At 33.5% G+C, this 24241-nt stretch overlaps 2 protein-coding genes across 2 annotated transcripts; both read left to right on the forward strand.

Moving 5' to 3' along the window:
- Positions 1 to 849: 849 nt before the first annotated feature.
- Positions 850 to 6731, forward strand: LOC142636345 (uncharacterized). Its single transcript, XM_075810533.1, has 3 exons — positions 850 to 1153; positions 1883 to 2051; positions 2809 to 6731. The coding sequence occupies exons 1-3, from the start codon at positions 1040 to 1042 to the stop codon at positions 6510 to 6512; spliced, it is 3987 nt and encodes a 1328-aa protein (XP_075666648.1). The 5' UTR covers positions 850 to 1039; the 3' UTR covers positions 6513 to 6731.
- A 3985-nt stretch (positions 6732 to 10716) lies between these two features.
- LOC142635732 (uncharacterized) lies at positions 10717 to 11106 on the forward strand. The gene has a single exon (XM_075809840.1). The coding sequence runs from the start codon at positions 10717 to 10719 to the stop codon at positions 11104 to 11106; it is 390 nt and encodes a 129-aa protein (XP_075665955.1).
- Positions 11107 to 24241: the final 13135 nt, after the last annotated feature.

Below are 24241 nucleotides of genomic sequence, written 5' to 3' on the forward strand. Positions count from 1 at the left end.
TTACATCTTCTTTTTAACTTAGGAGAGAAGTTCTTAATAAAGCCTTGCTCAAATGGTTATGTAAACTATCAATATGAGACTTTTCCATCTCAAGAACAAAAGATAAAAGAGAAAATTAGCTCACTTATCTGTAAAAACTAATCTAAAAGTATACATGGTACCAATACCATCTCATTTAAGATCTTACTTTTCAAAATAAGGGATGATAACTTACAATAATTAGTTTTAAATGAGGTGGCTCTAATTTGTATCTTTGGATTTGTAAAGATAAAATTTTATCAAGAAATTACCTTTGTTGGTTCGAAAATACTACAATGCCACATCATTTAACATCTCATTCGATCCAAATGAAAATATTTAATTTTAAAGATGTAGCAGTAACACACACACACACACACACATATATATATATATATATATATATTTATTTAAATTCATTAAAAAAAATTAAAGCTTCAAGATAAAATAATCTCCCTTTATATTAAAGACAAATGTGGGAAAAAGTCTAATTCTGCCTTTTGAGGCCCACTCAATCTAGTCTTACTTTAAATTGGGCCTCCATAGAATTTGTAAAAACTCTATGGACCAAAACCCTTGGCTAACAACAGAAAAAGTCCAGACCCATAGAAGAAATGAAAAACAAAAAGAGAAAGTATAAAGTCCAAATGAAAATTTCTTTCTGGATAAGAATGGCTAGGTTGTGTGTGGGTCCATAAGTGGGCTTTTTTACACCCAACCATGAAGGCCCATTAATCTTTACCTGAAACGACGTCGTTAGCTCTTCCAAGTTCCAACAATGGCAAAAGCGAAAATTAAATTATCCTCATCATCACCAATAGAAGTCAAGTCACAGCTTTCCTTGAATCTTTTTCTTTACTTCCTTGCCAAACCCAAAATCAAATTCTAAGTTTTCTTTCCCTTATAATAATAAATAGATAAATAAAAGACCTGTGAATTAAACATTTTTGATTCTCTCTTTGATTTTTCATTTTCCTTTGAAAACTTAAAATTTTCCCGGAAAACAAACAAGGCGAAGAAGATGTTAGAGAAGATCGGATTGCCTGCTAAGCCATCATTGAGAGGGAACACTTGGGTGGTTGATGCTTCTCACTGTCAGGGATGTAATTCTCAGTTCACTTTCATCAATCGCAAGGTTTTGTTTTTGTTTGACTTTCCCTATTCTTGTCTTTATCAATTTTTTTTTTCTCTATGATCCCATTACCCAATTGATATTTTTTGATTAATTTGTATGTTTCTTCAAAACCCATATCGCAAAATTTGTTCTTTTGGTTGTAAAATGTGTACTTGACCATGATTAGGCTGAAAATGCATTGGTTTGGGGTTTGTGTGTGTGTGTGTGTGTGTGTGTGTGTGTGGTGGTTTTAGGATACATTGGAATAATAGAGTGTTAATGGAGCAACACTTGATTGTTAGTATTTTGGGAATTATGTTGTTTCAGTGGATGGGACTTATTAGTCCTGTATGCTTGCTTGCTGTTAATTTAAATTTGGAAAAGATTTGTTTATGGTTGTTTTAGATTAGGATGGATAAGTAGAGTCATGAAGGATTGGATTTTCTTTGATTGGTCAAATAAAGGCTTAAAATTGAGGATGATAGAGCAATATAGAAGGGTTTGATTTTTGTTTAGTAATTTGGAATTGAGTTTTGGTTTCTTTTTCCTATAAGAATAGATAGAGGGTGAAGTCTGGGGTTTGAAACTCATTTCATACTTGTAGCTTACCAATAGAAAAAAAGATTTTTGTGACCAATTTCTTGAATTTTTCTTTTACTCATTTTATGCTTTTGATGGGACTTGGGGGTCATTAAAATCTTTATTTTAAGTCATTAATAGTTCTTGATGATTTGCATTCTGGATTTTCAGCATCACTGCCGAAGGTGTGGGGGCTTGTTTTGCAACAGTTGTACTCAGCAAAGAATGTTTTTACGTGGGCAAGGTGATTCACCTGTGCGCATATGTGAGCCTTGTAAGAAGCTTGAAGAGGCCGCACGCTTTGAGATGCGACATGGGCACAAGGGCAGAGCTGGTAGAGGTATATATGTTGTTTTATTGTAGTTGGCCCATACATTTAAAAAAAATTAAGTTTCTATTTTATCGCATAGCAGTGATACAAACTGGGTCACCAATTGCATGGCCTTGCCTCATTCAAAGAAGCACATGCTCATTCCACTTCTTTGTTCATTTCATGTAACCCCAAAATGCCCAAAAAAATTTGTCATTCTTTTTATAACTTGTAATTACTCAGGTTTTTTTTTTTTTTTTTTAAAGTTGTTAACACTTTAAATCTCTTTGCAATTGAAATTGGTTCTATTATGACCTTCTGTATTACCTGAATACGTTATTGGTATCATTAATTTCTTATTAAAAAATACAGTATTGAAGCAATATATCAGTGTGATATACTTTGAAGAATTATTCTGCTGGCTATCAATTACAATGGACAAATCCAGTTGAGACAAGTTTAGCTGTTGCATTTGTACTTTCTTAAAACTCTGGGGAAGTGAGATCAGAAATTTGTTGGATGCTGTGCAAAATTCTTGTTTCCATTATGAAATTTTTAAATATAGATATTTAAGTCGAGCGCCTGCATATTAAGGATTGTTGTCAAAAAATGTATCATCTAGTTGAATTGTATGTCTCTGGGACAGATGTCTTATTTTTTTCCTTTTTAGTAACATCAGCAATCATTTTAAAGCCAGATTTATTATCTTGCAATATTTCACATAGTTATAGAACAAAATAGATAGTTACTATAATTTTATAGCTCTGTTCTCAATATTTTCATACAGGCAGTTCAAAATTGACATCAAAGGATGAGGATGAAGTTCTGAACCAGATTCTAGGTAGTGCTAGAGAGGAATCTTTTTCGTCAGCACGGGAGTCAAACAGTGACTTGGTGTCCAGTGTTCAAAGGACCACTAGCAGCGCATCCTGTTCGAATGCTCAAGAAGTTTCTACCCGGGATGGGGAAGGAGAAATAAATAGAAGTATATCTCTTGATGAGCCGAATCATTTAAAGAGTGAAATGGGATCTGCTAGTCCTGAGGAATTGCGTCAGCGAGCTTTGGAAGAAAAGAAGAAGCATAAAATTCTCAAAGGAGAGGGTAAATCGGAGGAAGCTCTAAGAGCTTTTAAGAGAGGGAAAGAGCTTGAGAGGCAAGCTGAGGCTTTGGAAATCTACTTAAGAAAAAGTCGTAGAAAGGTCTTGTCTTCTGGAAACATGGCTGATAGCCAGAATAAAGATGTTCCTAACGAATCTGGTAGAAAAAATACGATCATTCCTCGTGCAGGTAAAGAAAAGGATGACCTTGCTGCTGAACTCAGAGAACTGGGATGGTCTGATAAAGATCTCTTTGATGAAGGTAAAAAGTCTGTAAATTTGAGTTTGGAAGGTGAACTCTCTTCTCTTATTGGAGAAGTCTCTCAGAAGACTAATAAAGATAAGGGTGGTGGTGGCATTGACAAGACCGAGGTTATTGCTCTTAAGAAAAAGGCACTTGTGTTGAAGCGTGAGGGGAAGCTAGCAGAAGCCAAGGAAGAATTGAAGCGAGCTAAAGTTTTAGAAAAACAACTTGAAGAACAGGAACTCTTGGCTGGAGCTGAAGAAGAGTCTGATGATGAGCTCTCTGCACTAATCCGTAGTATGGACAATGATAAAGAAGAAATTTCTGTTCAATATGAGCAGGGGCATGGTTTAAATTTTGATCACCTAGTGGGTGCTTCTGATGACTTGATTGTTGATGGTAATCTTGAAGTGACGGATGAGGATATGGAGGACCCTGAAATAGCTGCTGCTTTGCAGTCATTTGGTTGGACTGAGGGATCTATTTATCCTGAAAACATTTCACACCAATCTGTTCCTGTTGACAGGGAAGCGATGTTAAGTGAAATTCATTCTTTGAAAAGAGAGGCTCTTAATCAGAAAAGGGCTGGTAATGTGGCAGAGGCAATGACACAGCTTAAGAAGGCCAAGGTACTTGAGAGGGACCTTGAAAACTTTGACTCTCAAGAGGATGACTTTATTATACAGAATCCCAAAGTAATTCAGAAACATTCAACTTCTCTATCTGCTGATAAATTTTTGAACTCAACAAAGGTAGATGATGCAAATGTTAATGCAAGGAAAGATGTTGATCCCAGACTTGCACCAAAGAGTAGATTAACAATTCAGAAAGAGCTTCTGAGTTTGAAAAAGAAGGCTCTTGCTTTGAGAAGGGAAGGAAGATTGGATGAGGCAGAGGAAGAATTGAAGAAGGGTAGGGCTCTTGAGCTTCAACTTGAACAGATGGATAATAGTTTTGGGGTGAAGGCTGCACAGGTTACTGTTGGTAGGAAAGACTCGGATTTTTCCTACAAACATCCGGATGTTAATAGAAATCTTCCGCTTGGAGAAGGAGAAGCCGAAGACGATGTAACAGATGAAGATATGTTTGATCCAACATATCTATCAGTTCTAAAGAATTTAGGTTGGACTGATGAGGATAATGAGCTTGCGAAATCTGCATCTAAACCTTCTAGGCAAGATGATAATCACTCTGTGCAGATAATTGAGCCTTCTTCAACTCAGTCCCCATCTAATACTCTAGTCAAAGCATCTAGAAGTAAAGCTGAACTCCAGAGGGAACTCTTAAACTTAAAGAGAAAAGCTCATGCTCTGAGACGCCAAGGGAAGGCAGAGGAGGCAGAGGAGGTTCTGAGCAAGACTAAGGCATTAGAGGCTCAGATAGCAGAGATGGAAGCTCCAAAGAGAGAAGTTCAGATTGAATCTAATAGGTCTGAAGACGAAAACTTCAAGACCCTTGAGGGGAGTTCATTGGAAGAAGTTGCTGAAGTGCACATTACAGAAAAAGATATGCATGACCCAGCAACACTGTCAGTTCTAAAGAATCTTGGGTGGAATGATGAAGGACTTGCACCTGTAACCATGCAAGAAATACATAAACAAATTTCTGTCAGTACTCATATTGCAGATCCATCTGTAATCGAATCCTCTTTTGACACTCATATTGCAGCAGCGCCTAGAAATAAGGCAGAAATCCAAAGGGAACTTTTGGGTTTAAGAAGGAAGGCCCTTGCTCTTAGACGCAAGGGAGAAACAGAACAGGCAGACGAAACATTGAGGATGGCTAAGGTTTTAGAGGCCCAGATAGAAGTTTTGGAAGCCCCAAAGAAGGAACCTCTTATTAATGTGATCAAGGATAAAAGGCCTGAGGCTTTTGAATTATTGGTAACTCATGAAAATCATGGGAAATCAAAAGATACATTCGAAGTGAATAAAGGGTCAGCCCCAGCAGCAGAGAGTACAAACAAACAAGTTTTTGAGTCATCAATGGGTTTTGGAAGATTGGAAAGTGACACAGTTAATCCTCCCTTGAGGAATGCTGATGTTTCAATTTCCCTAATCTCTCAGTTCACTGAGGAAAATAGTTCATCTTCTGTAAAATTGGGTACTCCAAGTGAAATGAGTCCTCCAGAAAATACCAAAACAGAAGGTGCTGATTACGTTCCTCCACCTGGCCATTCTCTAAACTTGATGGATCTGCTGACTGGTGATGATTGGAGTTATTCTCATAAGCCTGATGAAAAGCAAGAGAAGAAATTAAATTCTGGTTCTGACAATCGGTTTACTTCTAGTTCCACTACTCATTTGGGGTCCCTGACGAGTGCCAAAGGAGATCTGGGACTGAAGGACAATGTTACAACTGAAAAAAGAGAAATGGTGCATGCTGATGAGAAGCCAAATATATATAATGCAAGTTCAGTTCAGGGACTTGCTTCTCAGAAGAATGACAGCTCCCTTCATCAAGAAATTTTGGCTCATAAGAGGAAAGCAGTTGCCCTAAAAAGAGAAGGGAAGTTGACAGAAGCTCGAGAGGAACTTCGTAAGGCAAAGTTGCTTGAGAAGAGTCTTGAGGAGGACAATTCCCCGCCAAAAACTGCACCTAGTGATGTGTCTACGTCTAACATTCATTCTGTTGGAAGAAAGGATCATGGTACATCAAATTTGGCTCCAAAACCATTGTCCAGTCGCGATCGTTTCAAATTGCAACAGGAATCTCTTGGCCACAAGCGTCGAGCTTTAAAGCTGCGAAGGGAGGGTTTTACAGAGGAAGCAGAAGCTGAGTTTGAGTTAGCCAAGGCACTTGAGACCCAGTTGGAGGAGTTGGCTGAGTCTTCTGGGAGTAAATCAGAAACGGTAGATGATGTGGTTGTTGAGGATCTTCTCGATCCTCAACTATTATCTGCCTTAAAAGCAATTGGACTAGAAGACGCTAATATGGCAGTAGCACACGTCCCGGAAAGACAAGAGCCTTCGAAACCCAATGTTGGTAAAAGTGAAACCTCTACTCTAGAGAGAACTCAATTGGAAGAACGGATCAAGGCAGAGAAGGTAAAGGCAGTAAACTTGAAACGTTCAGGAAAGCAAGCTGAGGCCTTAGATGCTCTTCGGCGTGCCAAACTTTTTGAAAAGAAGCTGTCGGCTTTACAATGAAGAAATAAGAATATCCATTTTGAAGTTGAGAAATTCTACTGTAAGCTTGGATGATTCTGCAGGTAAGGTTGCTATTGGAAAATAACTTAAAAGCAGGATGAGATGGAAGATATTTATGAATCTTCTCTTCCATTGTTTGATTGTATTGCTAATTTAGGTTGATGAATGGTGGATGAAAACTGTATAATCGCTTATAAAGAAAACAATTTTTGCTTGAAAGTTGAAGATGTGTTTTTTAGCAGGTTCTTGCCAAGCCTCTCTGTGGTTTCTTTTGTTTTACTGTCTTGAGAGGGAAGGTATAAGGTACTATAATTTTGTTCAAATTTGTCAAAAAAGCGAGTTCTGAATTTTTTTTTTTAATCACTATTATTATAAATCAAGGACTTTGACCTCTATGTTAAACTCTGAAACATGGTATTTCATTTTGCTTGGAGCATTTGGTGGTGCTCATCCATTAGAAATGGTAAAGCTGTTTAATTTCGTCAATTTAGGATATCAGTTACCCGTTCTTGTCATTGATATCTCATGCCAATTTCTGATAGTCAAATGGTTATATATATATATATATAGAAGACCAAAAAAAAAGGTTGACCTTTTTTTATAAGTCTGGCTTGTTCATATAATTAAATTCTTTGTACTTGAATTAGTTCTTGGGCTCTAATTTCTGATAGAACTCACTCAGCCTGAACCCAAAGTAATCTCAGCCTAGCAAACTTTGGGCTGAATGAACGATTTCGGTTGTCTAGGTCCAATCGACAGTCCAAAGTACAACCAGCTGGTATAGGCTACAGCGGCACGACCAAAACACAAGCTGGTATAGCACCGAAGAGCATTGCAATCAACCAAATCTATTTATAATTGTTAGAAAATGTTCAAAGGGATACACTCCATAGACCAAACTTGCATAATAACCACACAATCAGTTTATGAGATTTTCAGGGTATCTTATGGGCAGGTGTGTACGCAGAAATTTTTTACTTGGGGATCGATTTGTTGTAATTTTTTTTTTAGAATCTTCACAACAAAAATTATAGTATTAATACAATAATCATAATTCAAAAATATCAACTTTGATATATCAACATATTCTCAACAATTAATTAGTTTACTATAGATACATACAAAAACTTTCATTATTATTTTAAAAACTATCAACCCATCATTATTTTTAATATTGAAAATTTCTATATTTTAATTTTTAATGAATTATTTAGCACCTAATTTCAAAAAAAAAAAAATCAACTTAAAAAAAGTGATGAAATAGAGAGATAAAATATATTATAATATAGCAATACAAAAATTGAACAACAAAATCTTGATAAACAAAACAAATTCATTAAACTAATTAGAAAGCCAAAAACTCATATGGTTAGATTCATATTATAATAAATAAATTAAAAAAAATAAAACCATATGACCATTATCATATGTATAACAAAACTTAAATCTAACACCCATATGCATGAGTTTATTTGGTTGAGTTGAAAAGAGAGTTAACCTGTTGACTTGAGAGAGGGTAGTGTATAGTAGGGGTGGCAATTTGTGCTCACGGGTTGGGTTCGTGTCGTGTTGAGCCACGAGTATTCGGCTATATGGTTGACCCAAACCCAACCTGTTTAGTAAACGTGTCAAAAATTCTCAACTTGAATATGACCTGTTTATTAAATAGGTCAACCCGACATGTTTAACTCATTTAATTAACAATTCATTTAATAATTTATTTGATTAATAGGTCGTACCAAACCTATATAATCTTTATCAATTCTCATATATCTAAAATTAAAATACTATTACAACTATAAATATAATAATAAACATATAAAAACAACCATTAATTAAGCAATAATATCAAAATAACTAATAATTTTATAAGCTAAATGGATCAAACGAGTTCGCATGTTGAACATGAACATAACCCGTTTATTAAACAAGTTAACCATATCAACTCGAATATGACCTGAATCTGTTTAGCCTCAACCTATGACCTGTTTATAAACGAGTTAGTCCTGTCGGGTTCACGGGTTGTGTCAGATTTTGCCACCCCTAGTGTAGAGTAGCAGAAGTAGGGAGAAGAACTAAAGGTAACTTCTTAAGATTGAGAAGATGGAAAAAAAAGGTAAATTTTGGTTTGAAGAAGTGATTAAATGATGCTCTTTTGAAACAGAATGTTATTATTCATTGGGTTTGCAACGAATCATTTGGACAATTGGGGGGCTAACTAGTATATTATTTGAGGATTTGTGGACTTTGGGTAATATATCTATTGGACTATGTTGAGATCCTAGGAGTGATTAGGGGGAGGGGGGGGTCATATTTTTTGAAGGGAATCCTTGTTGGATCAGACCTATAGCCTAAAATTACCACAACAGGAGAAGAAAATTAAAATTTTGAGAGGGTCATGGCCCCCAAGCAATAAGGTAGCCCTGCATATGCTTGCAGGTATAAAGTGGAATAATTTGGTCAATGACTAAAGCACCACTTTCTTATATAAGAAATAAAAATTCTTACATAAAAATAAAAAATAAAAAGCATTGCATAATAACTTGTACTGGTCATTAACAATGACCTTAGTCCAATTAAGTATTAGCACATTGACATTTTCGAGTTCATCTCATCAACTATATCTTTATCAAGAGTTGCTTATTTTTTTGCAAATGACAGCCTATTATTTTGTTAGGCAAATATGGGAGATCTTCAAGTTATCCAAAATTTACTGACTTTGTATGAACATGCATTGGGGCAACAAGTCAATAGTATAGAGGGAAGACAACAATGGTTTTCAATAAAACTGTTTTATAGGAGAGGAAGCTGGAGATTATGAATTTTTAGGGGTGGCTGAAATAAGAGAGTATGAAAAGCACCTCAGCCTCTAGCTATGGTAGGGAGAAATAAAAAGGCAAGTTTGGTCTATATAAAAGAACAGGTTTGGCATAAGCTCCAAGGATGGAAATAGAAGCTATTGTCCCAAGCACGCAGTGAAGTTCCGCTTAAAGCGGTGGTAGTATACCAACATTTGGTTTAGTAGAAATAAGTTTTGGTGTAACAAACCAAGCCTCCCTCCATAGAAAGTCTTTGAACATGCGACTTTATTATCAAGATTTTAGTTAAGAGTCACTAATTGACCCCAATAGCTAAAACCTCTCAAAACTTCATAGGCACCCCAGATAGAGACTCTTTGAAGATCAACTATGATGAGGCAGTGTTTACCGATACACTCGAGGCGGGAATTAGTGTAGTCATTATAAGTAGTAGTGGGACAGTGTTGGTTGTGCTATCAGAGAAAATTCCTATGCCTCTGTTGGTGGAAGTGGTGGAGATTCTAGCTGCATGGAGAGCTACCCAGTTCATGGTGGAACTTGGCCTAGATTAGGAAATTTTTGAAGGAGACTCGAAAGTGGTCTTCAAAGCTCTCTCAGAGGGGGTGGATGCTCTCTCACCCTTGGTCATCTTATTAAAGACTTTAAGTCTATTGCAGGTTTGGTAAGAGCCTATTCCTTCTCTCATACTAGGAGGCAAGACAATTTTGTCACTCATTTTTTAGCAAGGAGAGCTACGTCTTCTTTTTCCATTATTAGTTTGGATGAAGTTTGTTCTTCTAGAAACTTTTAATTTTGTAATTTCTAATCTTCTTTAGTTTTTTTAATAATATTGTGAGGTACTTTTTCTCACCAAAAAAGAAAAGAAAAAAAACACTATGTCCTTAACACAGTTACTCAACTTGAATTTTAAATCTTGCATAATGGTCTCCAACATAGTTGTAAGTTAAATCTAGTGCAATTTAAAGTAGTACTACTCTACCTAAGTGAGTTTTTATTGAACTAATGTTTTGAAAATACCACAACTGGATTATTTGTTCTCTATTTTTTTTAACATACATCTCAATTTTCGTATCAGTCGGATGTCATTTGTTATTTGATCTATAAACTTATCTTTTATGAATAAATTTTAAATTAAAAAAATTTGAAATTTAAACCTTTTATAGGTACTCTCCTCCTTTGAAGTTTGTGAATGAATAAACATTCTCCTCCTTAAGGTATGCATAAATTAATAAAGTTTTTTTTTTTTTAAATTGAAATATTTCATTGTTAAAAAACTAATTTTTGCATTTATTTAAAATTCAAGGGTAATTTCATTCATGAAACTCATTTTGTAAAATCTCACGAAGGTAAGGTGTAATTTGTCTTCATTTTAGGTAAGCATAAGTATGGATCGGAACCCAAATATTAACTTCTTTAATTTTCGTGTCCCTTTCCCTCAATCTGTACCAGAGGTGGAGGCCCTTGCTTGTCGTCAAGTTGTATCCTTTGCTATCGACCTTGGTTTTCATGAGGTAATCTTCGAAGGTGATTCGGCAATTATGAATCAGGCCATCAACAGCAGACTGTCAAGCCTTGCATTGTATGGTCACATTGTGGATGACATCCTTCACCTAGCTTCGCAATTGCAATACCATAAATTCTGTCAGGTGTCAAGAAATTGTAATAAGGTCGCAGATGCTTTCGCTAAGAAAGCTCAGGTTGGGTTAGACTTTAAGGTTTGGGTAGATGACATACTTGGGGACATTATCCCCCTTGCATTGTTTGATGCTCATTAGTTTCCTTCACTTGTTTTAATAAAAGCCCCAATCTGCCCACATGCTGGTTTCTAAAAAAAAAAAATAATAATAATTAATTTTCTTAACATTAAATCCAAATCTCATAAAAAAGTCAAATCTCCAAAAAAAAGAAAAGAAAAGAAAAATGTCCTTATCATTTAATTTTTTTTATATATTTTTTCAAGAAGAGATTTCCTTATCATCTGACCCACGTGATCTAATTTTGTTCCAGGAATTCCTTAAATTCAGTTATAACGATTTCTAGCCATTTTAAACTATTTTCAAATCTATCTAAAACTACATCTGGCAGTCCTACATTCCCACTTGAAATCAATCTAAAGCTTCTTCCAATGGTCCAATGGTCCAAGTGTCCAACCTATTAACACTGATCCAAAGTTTTTTTTTTTTTTTTCAAAAACTTAAAATCAATTCAGGTATGAAATTCAATGAAGAATTTTCCCATATTCTAAAACATTTGTTGCTGTTGTTGTTGCTGTTTTTTTTTAACACGTATATCCATAAGAATTAATTTTTCATAACTTATTTGAAAATAATGTAATTATATATAATTTCATTATTGCATACTCAAAGAGCATGTGATGAAAACTTTTATTTTTATTTTTTTATTTAGTATCATAATTTTTTATTTATTTCAATTTGAGTTTTACATTTTTTTTTACCAAAAATTTGTGTATTCAAAATTATTAATACGGTCAAAAGTGTCATAATGTTAGCTCTAAAAAATAAACACCGAAATAACATTGAAATAAAGCAAGGTTTATTGACAAATTTTTTGCGCTCCGACTGTCTATGAATATAGCACACTTCAACTATATATAGGTGTAAACACTCAATGAATCTTCCTTGTGTATCTTCAAAAAATTCTAGTTTTTGGCATGTTTCTCTTTTATTCAATTAAGCCGCACGCACAGTACTGCTTTTATTCAAAGAAATAGCCCCTTGATAAGGATTGTATTTCTCTTCTATTCAATCAATCTTTGTAAACGTAATAAACACAATTGAGAAGAGATTTTGTACACGTAACAAACGTAACAAAAATTCTATTTGATTTATTAGGAATAGGAATAATAGTTCTTGTACACTTAAGTCGTAACAAACTACCAGCCGTGAAATTGAATTGGTCACACGTGAAACAACCAGTCTTGTCACTTTCACTTTGAAAGACTACCTGATGTTACTACCAATTCCACGCATTCTTTGAATCAGAAGACTTTATGGTCTGTTCAGCCAAAAAGAAGACGTTGAGGTTTGGAGTACGCTTCACGTTGAATCGGTCGTTATCTCGTACGTTGTTCAGAGAGACCCCATCTCCCTATTTTCTACGCTAGTCTTTAGCGTTTTGTAATTATCTCTCTTGCTGCGCGAGCATTCACATTACTGTGTATAATGGTTAGCCCAAAAAAAAAAAAAAAACATTAATGTGTATAATAGAAAAAGAATAGAATTTATGTATTTTTGTATAAAAATAATTCATATGAGTTTGTGTATAATTGTACAAATTTATAAATTTGTTATAGTTTTAATGTAAATTTATACTAATACTATTCATTTTGTATTTAGTTTTTTTTTTTTTTACGTATGAAGAAAAAAAAAGAGTAGATGGTAGTTGTTGTGTGTGAAGAAAGAGAAAAAATAAATAAAAATCAAGAAAATTTGATATTTTATTGAAATGTAGTGTAAAATAGATAATTTGATATGAGATATTTTTTTAAAAATGAATATGTAAAATAGAAAAGTAGGTTCTTATGTTAAAATATATTGAATTTTTTGCATGAATGGTTGTGAATACTTTAATGATAGGGGGCTGACCCTAGTCCAACGCTACTTTTTTTTTTTTTCTTATAACAAAAATATATATATATTGAAAACCAAAACAGGCCAAAAAAAAAAAAAAAAAAAGAGCAAATGGGTTGTTAATAAACTTACTTACATGTCTCCTCCAAAATTACATTTACAACTTGTCACCAATTATAAGATGTCCTTCAAATTCGATATATTATCTTCTTGATTTTTTTTACTTTTATTTGATCTTTAACATTACTCTTGTGTATTTGCATTAATTATTGGGCTTTCCAATAAAAGGGGTAAATTCAGGCCGGGATTGATCTTATTTTCTTTTGAGATTGCTTAGGTTGTAAGAGACAATCGCACTTTTAAAGCATTTAAACATCTAAAAAATGCGTTAAAAATTAGAAGGAAAAAAAATATTTTCTCCTTTTTATGTTTGAGGTAGTTCATAATATCTCCCTCTATGTTTGGGAATTCAAAAAATATCCTAATTTCGTTACTTTTTAATTTAAATCCAATAGAATCACAATAATTACAAATGCAATCCAAGAAAACAGCATTGTAATCCTCAATTTTCTTTTATCTTTCTTGTGGTGTATGACTAATAATTTCTTCAAAAGATTTCATTGGATTTTACTGAGAAATTAATAAATTGGGGATATATGTTCATTTTCCAAACATGAAATTGGTTGGTTTTAAAGGGAAGGAATTGTGAACTACCCTATATATAAAGGGGGAAAGTTGAAGTGATTTGTAATTCATTTGAGAGGGGGAGGGAAGTTAGGGTTCTAAACCTACATGCTACTGTTGGGGTGCACGGCTGCACCAAGAAGTCCAACCCATATATAATGAATCCTGTTTCAACATTAAATAGGTGAACTTGGTGTACAAGACTCCTAATTGTAATAGAAAAAGGAATAGTTGGCTTGCGTGAATAAAACTCCTATTCCTAATTATAATAGGAGTGTTAGGTGGCTTAAAAGTTTTTATATAAAGCTTTGTACGTGGGTTTCAAGAATAGAATAAGTGATATTTAGAGAGACTGAAGAGTGAAACACAGTTTTGAAGCCGACTGAAGGAAAAAGAATAGTGGTTTGTGTGGCATTGAGGGAAAAAAGAAAATGTGATTTTTCTTTTGCTCAAGACACACAAAGAAGATAAATTGGGGGTTTTCTCTAGGACAATTATCGTGTATCTCAAGAGACTAATGCAGAAGCTCTTTAGGAAAAATTGAAGGGTTTCTATGAAAGAAAGACAGCTCAAAATAAAGCTTTTGTGGCTAAAAAACTTGTGAATTTGAAGCTTAAGGAAGGGAGATCCATTACCGAGCATTTGAGTGAGTTCCAAGACTTGGTGAATCAGATGGTTACAATGAAGCTGATAATTGATATAATTTGCAATGGTCAAGGATAGCTTGTTCAATGAAGAAACAAGAAGAAAAGACATGGGCAAGGATAATGCGCAGACTCTTATCACAGAGAACAAGGGGAGGAGTAAGACTAGAAATTCTAAAGGGAGTGGTAAATCCAGAAGTCAGTCAGAATCGAAAGGAAAATTCAAGTGTTTCCATTGTGACAAAGAAGGTCACATAAGAAGAAACTGCAAGGCTTGAAAGAATAAACAGAAAGATGAGAAAAATCAGAAAAAGGCAGAAGAACAGAATACCACTGTTGTCTTGACAATTGAAGATGTGGTGATCTGTGTAGGAGAAGATGAATGTTGCAATTATACACATCCTTATGTTGAATGGGTGATTGACTCAGCCTCTTCCTGTCATGTCACTCCAAAAAATGAGCTCTTTACTTCATACAAAGTAGGAGACTTTGGAAGAGTGAAGAAGGACAATAACAGTTATGCTGACATTGTGGGAATTGGAGATATTTGTATTGAGACTAACACTGGATACACCTTAGAATTGAAGAATGTGCGACATGTGCTTGATATACGCTTGAGAATTTGATTTCTACTCATATTCTAGATAAGGAAGGCTATGGTAACTATTTTGGAAATGGTAAATGGAGACTCTTCAAAGGATCATTGGTACATGCTAGAGGGAAGATTTGTTGTACACTTTACAAGACATAAGTAAAGGTGTGCAAAAATGTTTTTAGTGCAACTTAGGAAGATTCTAGGCCTAACTTAAGGCATAGGCGGCTGGCTCACATGAGTGAAAAGGGGTTGCAGATTTTGGCAAAGAAGTCTCTCATTTCTTTTGCCAAAGGTATTTCATTTAAACCTTGTGATTATAGTTTATTTGAAAAACAACATAGAGTGTCTTTTCGCATTCCTTTTACTAGAAAGCCCAATGTGTTTGATCTTGTTTATTTTGATGTATGTGGTCCTATTGATGTGGAGTCTTTAGATGGTAATAAGTATTTTGTTACTTTTATTGATGATGCTTCATGAAAAGTGTGGGTGTATTTTTTAAAAACTAAAGACCAGGTATTTGAGCACTTCAAGAAATTCCATGGTAGAAAGAGAGAAAAGGAAACCTTTGAAGTGTTTTCATACTGACAACGGAGGTGAATATACGTCTAATGAGTTCAAGAGCTACTTCTCCGAGAAATGTATTAGACATGAGAAGGCAGTTCCTAGTACCCCACAGCAAAATGGTGTGGTAGAGAGGATGAACCGCACTATTGTTGAGAATGTCAGATGTATGTTGAGAATGACTAATCTGCCTAAATCATTCTAGTGTGAAGCTGTTCAAACTGTGTGCTACCTAATTAATAGGTCTCCATCAGTTCCATTGGAGTTTGATATTCCAGAAAGAGTATGGACTGAAAAAGATGTTTCCTACTCTCACTTAAAGGTATTTAGGTGCAAGACATTTGCGCATGTGCCTAAGGAACAAAGATTGAAACTTGATAGCAAGGCCACTCCTTGTATATTTGTTGGATATGGAGATGCAGGATTTGGCTACAAGTTATGGGATCTTGAGAAAAAGAAAATGATCAGAAGTCGAGATGTGATTTTTCATGAGAATGAAAATTTGGCAGACCTTGAGAAATTTGAAAAAACTTAGGATGCTATTGTAGATGTTCCTGACCTTACACCTACCTCTTTTTCCTCTAATCGTGCCACAAATAGGGAAGAGGTGTAAGATGAGAATCTTGGTGATGATCCAATAGCAGTTGATGGTGATGAGCAAGCAAGAGTTGATGGTGATTATACTTAAGATATTGAAGATGTTGAACAAGGGGAGCAGCCTATTCAACTTGAGATTGAAGAACCTCAAGTGAGGAGGTCTACTAGGAAGCGTCGTCCATTGATTAGATATCCCTTTTCTGAGTATATTTTGCTTACTGGTGAGGGGGGAGTCAGAATGCTTTCAAGAAGTAGAGTCTCATAAAGACAAGCAAAGCTGGATGAACGCTATGCAAGAAGAGATGAATTATTTGCATAAGAATAAGACTTATGAGTTGGTTGTGACCAAAGAGAAGCTTGAGCTTTGTGCCGAAACAGCTGGCATGAATTCTAACTATAGAGTTGGGATGAAGATCTCTTTCCTCAATAAGCTGAAGGGGGAGATTGTTGGGGTGCACGGCTGCACCAAGAAGTCCAACCCATATATAATGAATCCTATTTCAACATGAAATAGCTAGTGAACTTGGTGTACAAGACTCCTAATTGTAATAGAAAAAGGAATAGTTGGCTTGCATGAATAAAACTCCTATTCCTAATTATAATAGGAGTGTTAGGTGGCTTGAAAGCTTTTATTTAAAGCTTTGTACGTGGGTTTCAGGAATAGAATGAGAGAGATTCAGAGAGACTAAAGAGTGAAACACAATTTTGAAGTTGACTGAAAGAAAAAGAATAGTGGTTTGTGCAGCACTGAGGAAAAAAAGAAAATGTAATTTTTCTTTTGCTCCAGTCACACAAAGAAGATAAATTTGGGATTTTCTCTAGGACAATTATTTGGGTTCTACAATCATAGAGAATTGAAGTATTCAGTGTGGAAGATCTTGCTACTGGGTTTTGTGGTGAGGTTGTATTTGTTTCTAGAAGTATTATTGTATTGTCCCAATTTATTATGAACTTACGTTTTGGGTATAACTTGAGTGTTGTAATCTCTATTTTATTATAGTGGATTGATCAGATTTGTCCCATGGTTTTTGCCTTTACACTTGAGGGTTTTCTACGTAATTTTTTAGTGTTCTTGTTGTTTATTTTTTTTATCGCTCTCGTAGATTTCTATTTTCTTTGTTGTTTGGGTTATATTGAATATAATTCACACATAGACGAGAATTTATCCCAATAGCTACAACTGGAGGTTACATTATTTGGTTGCATCTAAAGAAAAAGAAGAGAAAGGGAAACCATAAGAAAAAGAAAAAGTTTTTCTATGTGTGTTTGCCTTGGATGTAAAAAAGATAGGAAATGAGAGAAAGGGAAAATGCTTTTACCTTTGTACCTTTATTTATGTTTAGAGAACTTAAATTCTAGAGAATTGTTTTTTGATAAATCTAGAAAGTAAAAAATAATAGGGAGAATTTAGGCTATATGAGTAATTTATAATATTAAAAAAAACTTTCAAATTACTTTTAACAAATCTCTCTTCCACTCTATTAGGCTAACAACTAAGTGTGGGTCTCACAGAAAATGTACACATCAATTTATCTCTTTTCTTTGGTTTCAACCAAATGAAGGAAATCCACATACTGATTAAATAAAATAAAATAAAAAACACGCAAATGGTGTGTAGTTGGGTTAACACTTGACTTAACACTATAGATTTTATTCTAACTAAAAAAGTTTAAAAATTAGTTTATTTATTTTATTATTATTTTTAATTAATACAAAACAATAATTTTTATTGAGATTAAAAAAATAAAGAAGGAATATATAATAACTTCGAAAAATTCCCTCGAACCCTCTAATCAAGCTTCCATCTTATTGGGTGTTGTATGTATATATACGTGGCTTGATTTTTATCACAAGGCATCAATTATGCCACATGAAATTGAGATTTATATTACTTGTCAGCTGGCTGGAATATAGTTTGATTTTTCACAACTTAATGAGAAAATAATGATACCACTGCACGTTTTTGGTGTTATGATTGCTTGTGAAGTGTGGGGGTAATGATGGGATTCAAGTCTCTAGGAGTGAGTTAAACACACATATATACTTAACTTAGGTTAGAATAAAATTTTTATCTTATATATAATAATAATAATAATAATAATAATAATAGTAGTAGTAGTAGTAGTAGGAGTGTAACTGTTGGCTGCTAGCGGCTTGTAGTGCTTGACAGCTTTAGAATGACTCGAAAATATGTTCGTTCAATATTAATTTTCGTCGTGACTGGAACTGCACATTGCACCTCCATATTTGCATTATTGGACTCGATGATGAATGAAAACTTAGGTAAATAACTACCCAAGCTTTATAGAGCATTCGCATTCATTTTTCTCAATTCTATCTTATTTTACCATCAAAAAACCACTTTATCAATTATACAATACCATTTTTCAATACACCCAACTCAAAACTTTTATTTTTCTATTGTACTCATTAAAATAATATATCTTCACAATAAAATATTTTTTTTCCTTTTTTGTTTTTTCTCAATTTTATTCTCCTTCCAGAATCCTTTGTTAGTTTATTTTTTACCTTCTTCCAGACTCCTCCTCCATCATCCAAATCAACCCAACTCTTTCATAATCATTCATCCATATCAACCCAGATCGGTGAAATTGAAAAAATAAAATAAAAAACCATCACACCATCACAACGCCACAGCTACCACAGCTCCACCAATCTCCGCCACGCCAATCTCGCCACCCACTGATCTCCACCACACCGATCTCCACCGTTGTCAACACCCACACCGATCTCGTCAAAACTCACGCCGATCTCCACTGTTCTCGGTCACACCACCCACCTCCGCTAAGCAAAATCCAGCCAAATCAAAATCAAAAATCAAAATCCATCATCAAACCTATCGGAACAAATCCCCCAAATGCCAACCCAAACGCCAAATGCCAACCCAAATCCGACCCAAACGCCAACCAAATCCGACCCAAATGCCGGAAACCCATGAACAAACTCACGCCAGAAATCCATGAACAAACTCACGACCTCTACGCCTCCACCACAGAAGCTGATCGAGCCTCCACATAGTTGCCTCCATGCCATTGAAGAAGAGAGAGTAGAAAGAAAGAGAGAAAATAGAAAGAAAGAAAGAAGAGAGAGCAGAAATTATCTTCGGCGGAGAGAGAAGACCACGGACCGAATAAAAAATAGTTTTTTTTTTTTTTTTTTTTTAATGTCATTGAGCTACAGGGTGATTCTACATTTAGAATCGCTGTATTTTTTTTTTTTTTTACAATTCTTGTATTTTACAATTTTCAATAGAGATATCTTTTGCCCCTCAATTATAAATAAATTTGAAATTTGGCATGCATTTGAGATTTTCCCCCCTCAATACTGACGCTCTAAGCTCAAATTATGTAAAAACTTTTATGCTTGTAGGTGGCAGATCAAACTCATTGCAGGAGAGTACCAATTCTAGTGTGACTACTTGTAAAGAGTAGCCGGTGTTGTTGACAATTGAGGGGCAATGGTTGGTAGGACACGAACTTCCATGTTTTTTGAAAAGTATTAACTACTTGGTTTTTTATTTTTTATTTTATGGTTATCCTTCTCTCTTTCTCTGTATGTTAGAGAATTCTCTGTAGGTTACAGTTCAGTGCTTTACAGCTGTTAAAAGATGTGGCTTAAATGAATAGATGCTCTGTAGTTGTTTATTATTTTACTTATTAAAATATATAATAGTTTTGTTATATACGTATATAATCGAAATCTACGATACTTTCACCATTTTTAACATAAATATAATATTTAAATAAAATTATTATTTTAATTTAATAAAATTAGTTTTACTTCTCATAAACTTAATAATAAGTGAAATTTTATCTTTCTAAGGATAATTTAAACTCAAACTTATCATCATTATTTTTTTAAATAAAATTATTATTATTTAATTCAAACTTAATAAAGAGTGAAACTTTATCTCTCTAACAAGTTCAACTTAAACTCAAACTTAAATATTAATAATTTATCTCAAAATTTGTGAGGTTAATCGTGAACACTATAAAAGTAAAGCAAACCCCAATATATATTTTTAAAAGCCGAGTAGAGGTATGAGATTTTCTTATATTAGTTTCTTCTTCTCTGCTTTGTTAAAAAAAAAAAAAATTATTTTATGGTTTTTTTCATGTATTTTTTTAAAAATAATTTTCGTACATGAATCACAAACTCTCTTTAGCTATTTTTTATAAGTAAAAAAAACTTGCAATAATTGAAATTATTTTTTCGAATGTAATCCATCTTTCTTTTATATTTCTCTATTGTTTAGTCATATATATATATATATATATATATTATTTTGTTTCAATAATTTCTAAGTTTTGAATTATCTGATTTTTTAATATATTTTGGTCTTTCAGAAGTTTTAATATCTGAATTTTTGAGTTATTTTTTTCAGTATCTGAAATTGTCTGACAAATTTTTTGTAAGTCATATTTAAGTAATGATTTCTTTATCAAATTGTAACACAAATTGAAGTCATATAAGAGCAAATAATGTAATAGTGTAATTTTTTTAAATTTTTTGTAAAAATTATTTTAATCTACCTCACAAATAGGTAGGTTCTCGTGCATAGCACAAGTTAACGATTAATTATGTGTAAAAGTGTTGTGTTTAGTTCTTTTAGGAGAAGTGTCATACTTTGATTTGAATTGGGAATGCCACAACCTTTGTAGTTGATGAGAAGGTTTACTTTTGCAATTGATGAAAACGAAAGAGACTAGTGGAAGAAAGAAGAGTATTTTTTAATTAAAAAATGCCAAATTAGTGGGTGACATGGTGGCATATTTGTAAGGAACTCGATTTTTTAGAATTCGAGTTACATGTAAAATTTGAGTTTCACGAACTCAAGATACAAAAATAGTAGTACATTACTAAATATTTTGCAAACAGTGATAGATTGCTAATATTTTAAGTAAAGATGGTATTTAGCCATTTTGGTCCACACTCCATATTCTAAACTTGCATAATAACCACATAATCGGTTTATGAGATTTTCAACGTATCTTGTGGGTATAGAGTGAAATAATTTAGTCAAAGACTAGAGCACTACTTTTTTTTTTATTTTTTTTTTATATCTCTTGCACAATTACTGAACTTGGTTTTTTTTTTTTTTTTTTTTTTTTGTGATAATTAACTTAACTCAACTTGAATTTTAAATCCTGCATATGGTCTCCAACAAAGTTGTAGGTTAATTCTAGTGTAATTTTAAGTAATGCTACAATACTTAGTAATTTTTTTTTATTGAAATAATGTTTTGATAATTCCACAATTAGATTATATGTTCTCTATTTTTTGACATGTATGCCATTTTTCATATCAATCAGATGTCATTTATTATTCACAAAACTACACTATTAGTCCCTTAAGTATACCTTATGAGGGCAATTAGTCCTTCAAGTTTCAAATGTTAATGGTATTAGTCCCTCATGTTTTTAAGATGAGCGGTATTAGTCATTCTGTTAACTATTGTTAATGATATTGATTATGTGGCTAACTTAATAGTGACAAGACATTTTTTTTAATGTTGTAGCATTTTTTAATAAAAGAAATTTACATGAATTAAAATTTACAAAACTTATTATACAAGTAAGAAGCAAATTGATCCAATTCCAAAAATCAAATCTTAATCCCACTTGGCTCCAAATCAAAACCCCACTGGGCCATCCCCATCTGATTCTAAAATGAGAGAGAGAGAGAGAGAGAGAGAGAGAGAGAGAGAGAGAGAGAGAGAGAGAGAAAGAGAGAGAATCTTCAAACAGCTTCAAACGACCTAGCGGTAGAAATTGAATCTCATGGTTCTTGATGTTGACTGACTCAATTTTGGATTAAGGATATGATCTTTGTCTTTAGTCTTTACAATGTAGTAATTCTAAGCAATGTTTTAAATTCTGTTTTGTTCTGGCTGGAATATTTCATTTCAGTGCTTAATCCAGTGCACTAACCCCTTTGTTCCATTTCAGTCTAAATTCCAGTTTGTTCCAGACTATTCTGGTGTTTCGAACAAATTTTGGTTATTCTAGTATCTAAATTCCAGCCTATTCTGGGATATTCGGATTGTGTTGGATTTTTTAAAACTTTGATGCCCAAAATTCATGATTTGACTCATTTTATTCCCATATCATATTTTAATTTTTTTTTTGGTTAATTGGATATAATGAAATATAAAGTTATAAAAATATAAATATGTGTGTATATATATTCAGTGTGTAATCTCAAAATGGTGCACCGAAACACACTTGTACCGGAATTTTGTTCCAATTTCCAATCCAGAACAGTCTCTAAAATGGAATTCAAAACTTTGACTCTAAATAATCCCAATAAATAGAAACAATAAAGAAAAAATTTTGGCTTGCAATTCAAATACAATGATCGTGAAAGAAAGCAACAAATATGCATTATGAATTTCTTTGTCTTTTAGTCTTTACAGGGCAATTCTCGATGGCATTAGTCAGAGGAGCAAGGAGAAAATAGTGCACTGCCAGCTAACGATGGAGCCCACCAAATGTCTTCTTCTTCTTCTTCTTCTTCTTCTTCTTCTTTGATTGATTGAGGCGAAGAGAGGACTTTGCTGTAGGATTAAGATTTGAATTTGATTGAGGTGAAGAGGGATTCCCTCTTCTCTCTCTTGTGTTTCAAAATCAAATGGGTAATGGTCGAGTTGGACTTTGATTAGGAAACGGGTCAATTGCTTATTCTGTGTAAACTAATTTTCATAAATTTTCTCATTAAAAAAATGCCACATCCTTTAAAAAAAAAAAAAATGCCAAATAGGTATTTGGTTAGCCACGTAAAGAATATTACTGACGGTCGTTAATAGAATGATTAATACCGATCACTTTTAAACTTGAAGGACTAATATCTCACACTTAAAATTTGAGGGATCAATTGTGCTTATATGATAAACTTTAAGGACTAAAAGTGCAGTTTCACATTTACTATTTGATCTAAAAACTTATTTTTTATGCATAAATTTAAAATAAAAAAATTAAAATTTAAAAATTTTCATGGATAAGGTAATTATTGATGAAACAACAATCCCCTCCCTTAAGGTTTATGAATGAATGAACATTCTCATCCTTATAAATTAATAAATATTATTTTAAAAAAGATATATTTCATTATTGAAAAACTAAGGTTATGTTTGGCAATAGTTTTTGTTTTCTATTTTCAAAAACTTGTTTTTTGGAATATAAAGAAAAAAAAATTTCTTGTATTTTTAAATCAAATATATGTTTGGTTAGCTAAAATTAAAAAGATAGGTTTTTGAAGAAAAAAAAATAGAAAATACTAAAATATGTTGTTCTTAAGATTTGAATTTTAATACTAACTCATTAAATGAGATAGAATCATTAAATTAAATGTGTGTTTACATTAACTTTTGAAAATTAGAATTTGAGAATAGTTTTTGTTTTCTCATTTTAGATTGTCAAACAAGTTTTTTAATCTTAAAAATAAAAAATTGTTTTCAGATACAGAAAATAAAGGGAAAAAATAATTATTAAACATACCATAAGTTTTGCATTTATACAAAATTAAAGGGGAATGTCATTCATGAAACTCATTTCGTAAAATCTCACGTGAGGTAATTGTAATTTGTCTTAAATAGGGAATATTGGAACCCAAATATTAGCGGTTGTTTGCTTTTTTGAAAACCATCACTCAATTTTCGTCACTCGTCACTCATCCCTCATCACTTATCACTCATTACTTAAAATGCCCCAATTCTCTAAACCCCACTCGTTTGGCACACTTTACTTAGCTTCTCATCACTCAAATTTTTCTACTTTTTTGTGGGACCTATGCCTGTAAATTGGTCAGACCCTTTTGTTAAGCCTACCCGCGGAACTCACTCCTCACCATTTTCTCTTTTCTCATTTCCCCTTCACCCCTGTTACTCTCCCAAAACACAAACCCGAACCCATAAAAATTTCAAAAGCTCCCTCACCTCGTCAAGACTGTCACCAGTGAACAACACCTATCTCTCCGACGTGTATGGTGGTGTGATCTCCTCTGTTGTGACCCAGCGGCATTGACGAAATTTGAAGAAATGTGACCCATTTCCTCTATTCGTCACAAATGATCTCCCACCTTCTTAACCCAGTGGCACCGATCTCCCACCTTCTCAACCCACCGTCACCAAGGCTTTATTTTTCATGGGTCTGAGACTGAGATGATGGTGCTAACGGTGGAAATGGGCTATTTCCATCACCGCCACTCAACAACAATGCTG

Source organism: Castanea sativa, chromosome 5 (genome assembly GCF_040712315.1).
Source record: "Castanea sativa cultivar Marrone di Chiusa Pesio chromosome 5, ASM4071231v1".
Classification (NCBI taxonomy): Eukaryota; Viridiplantae; Streptophyta; class Magnoliopsida; order Fagales; family Fagaceae; genus Castanea; species Castanea sativa.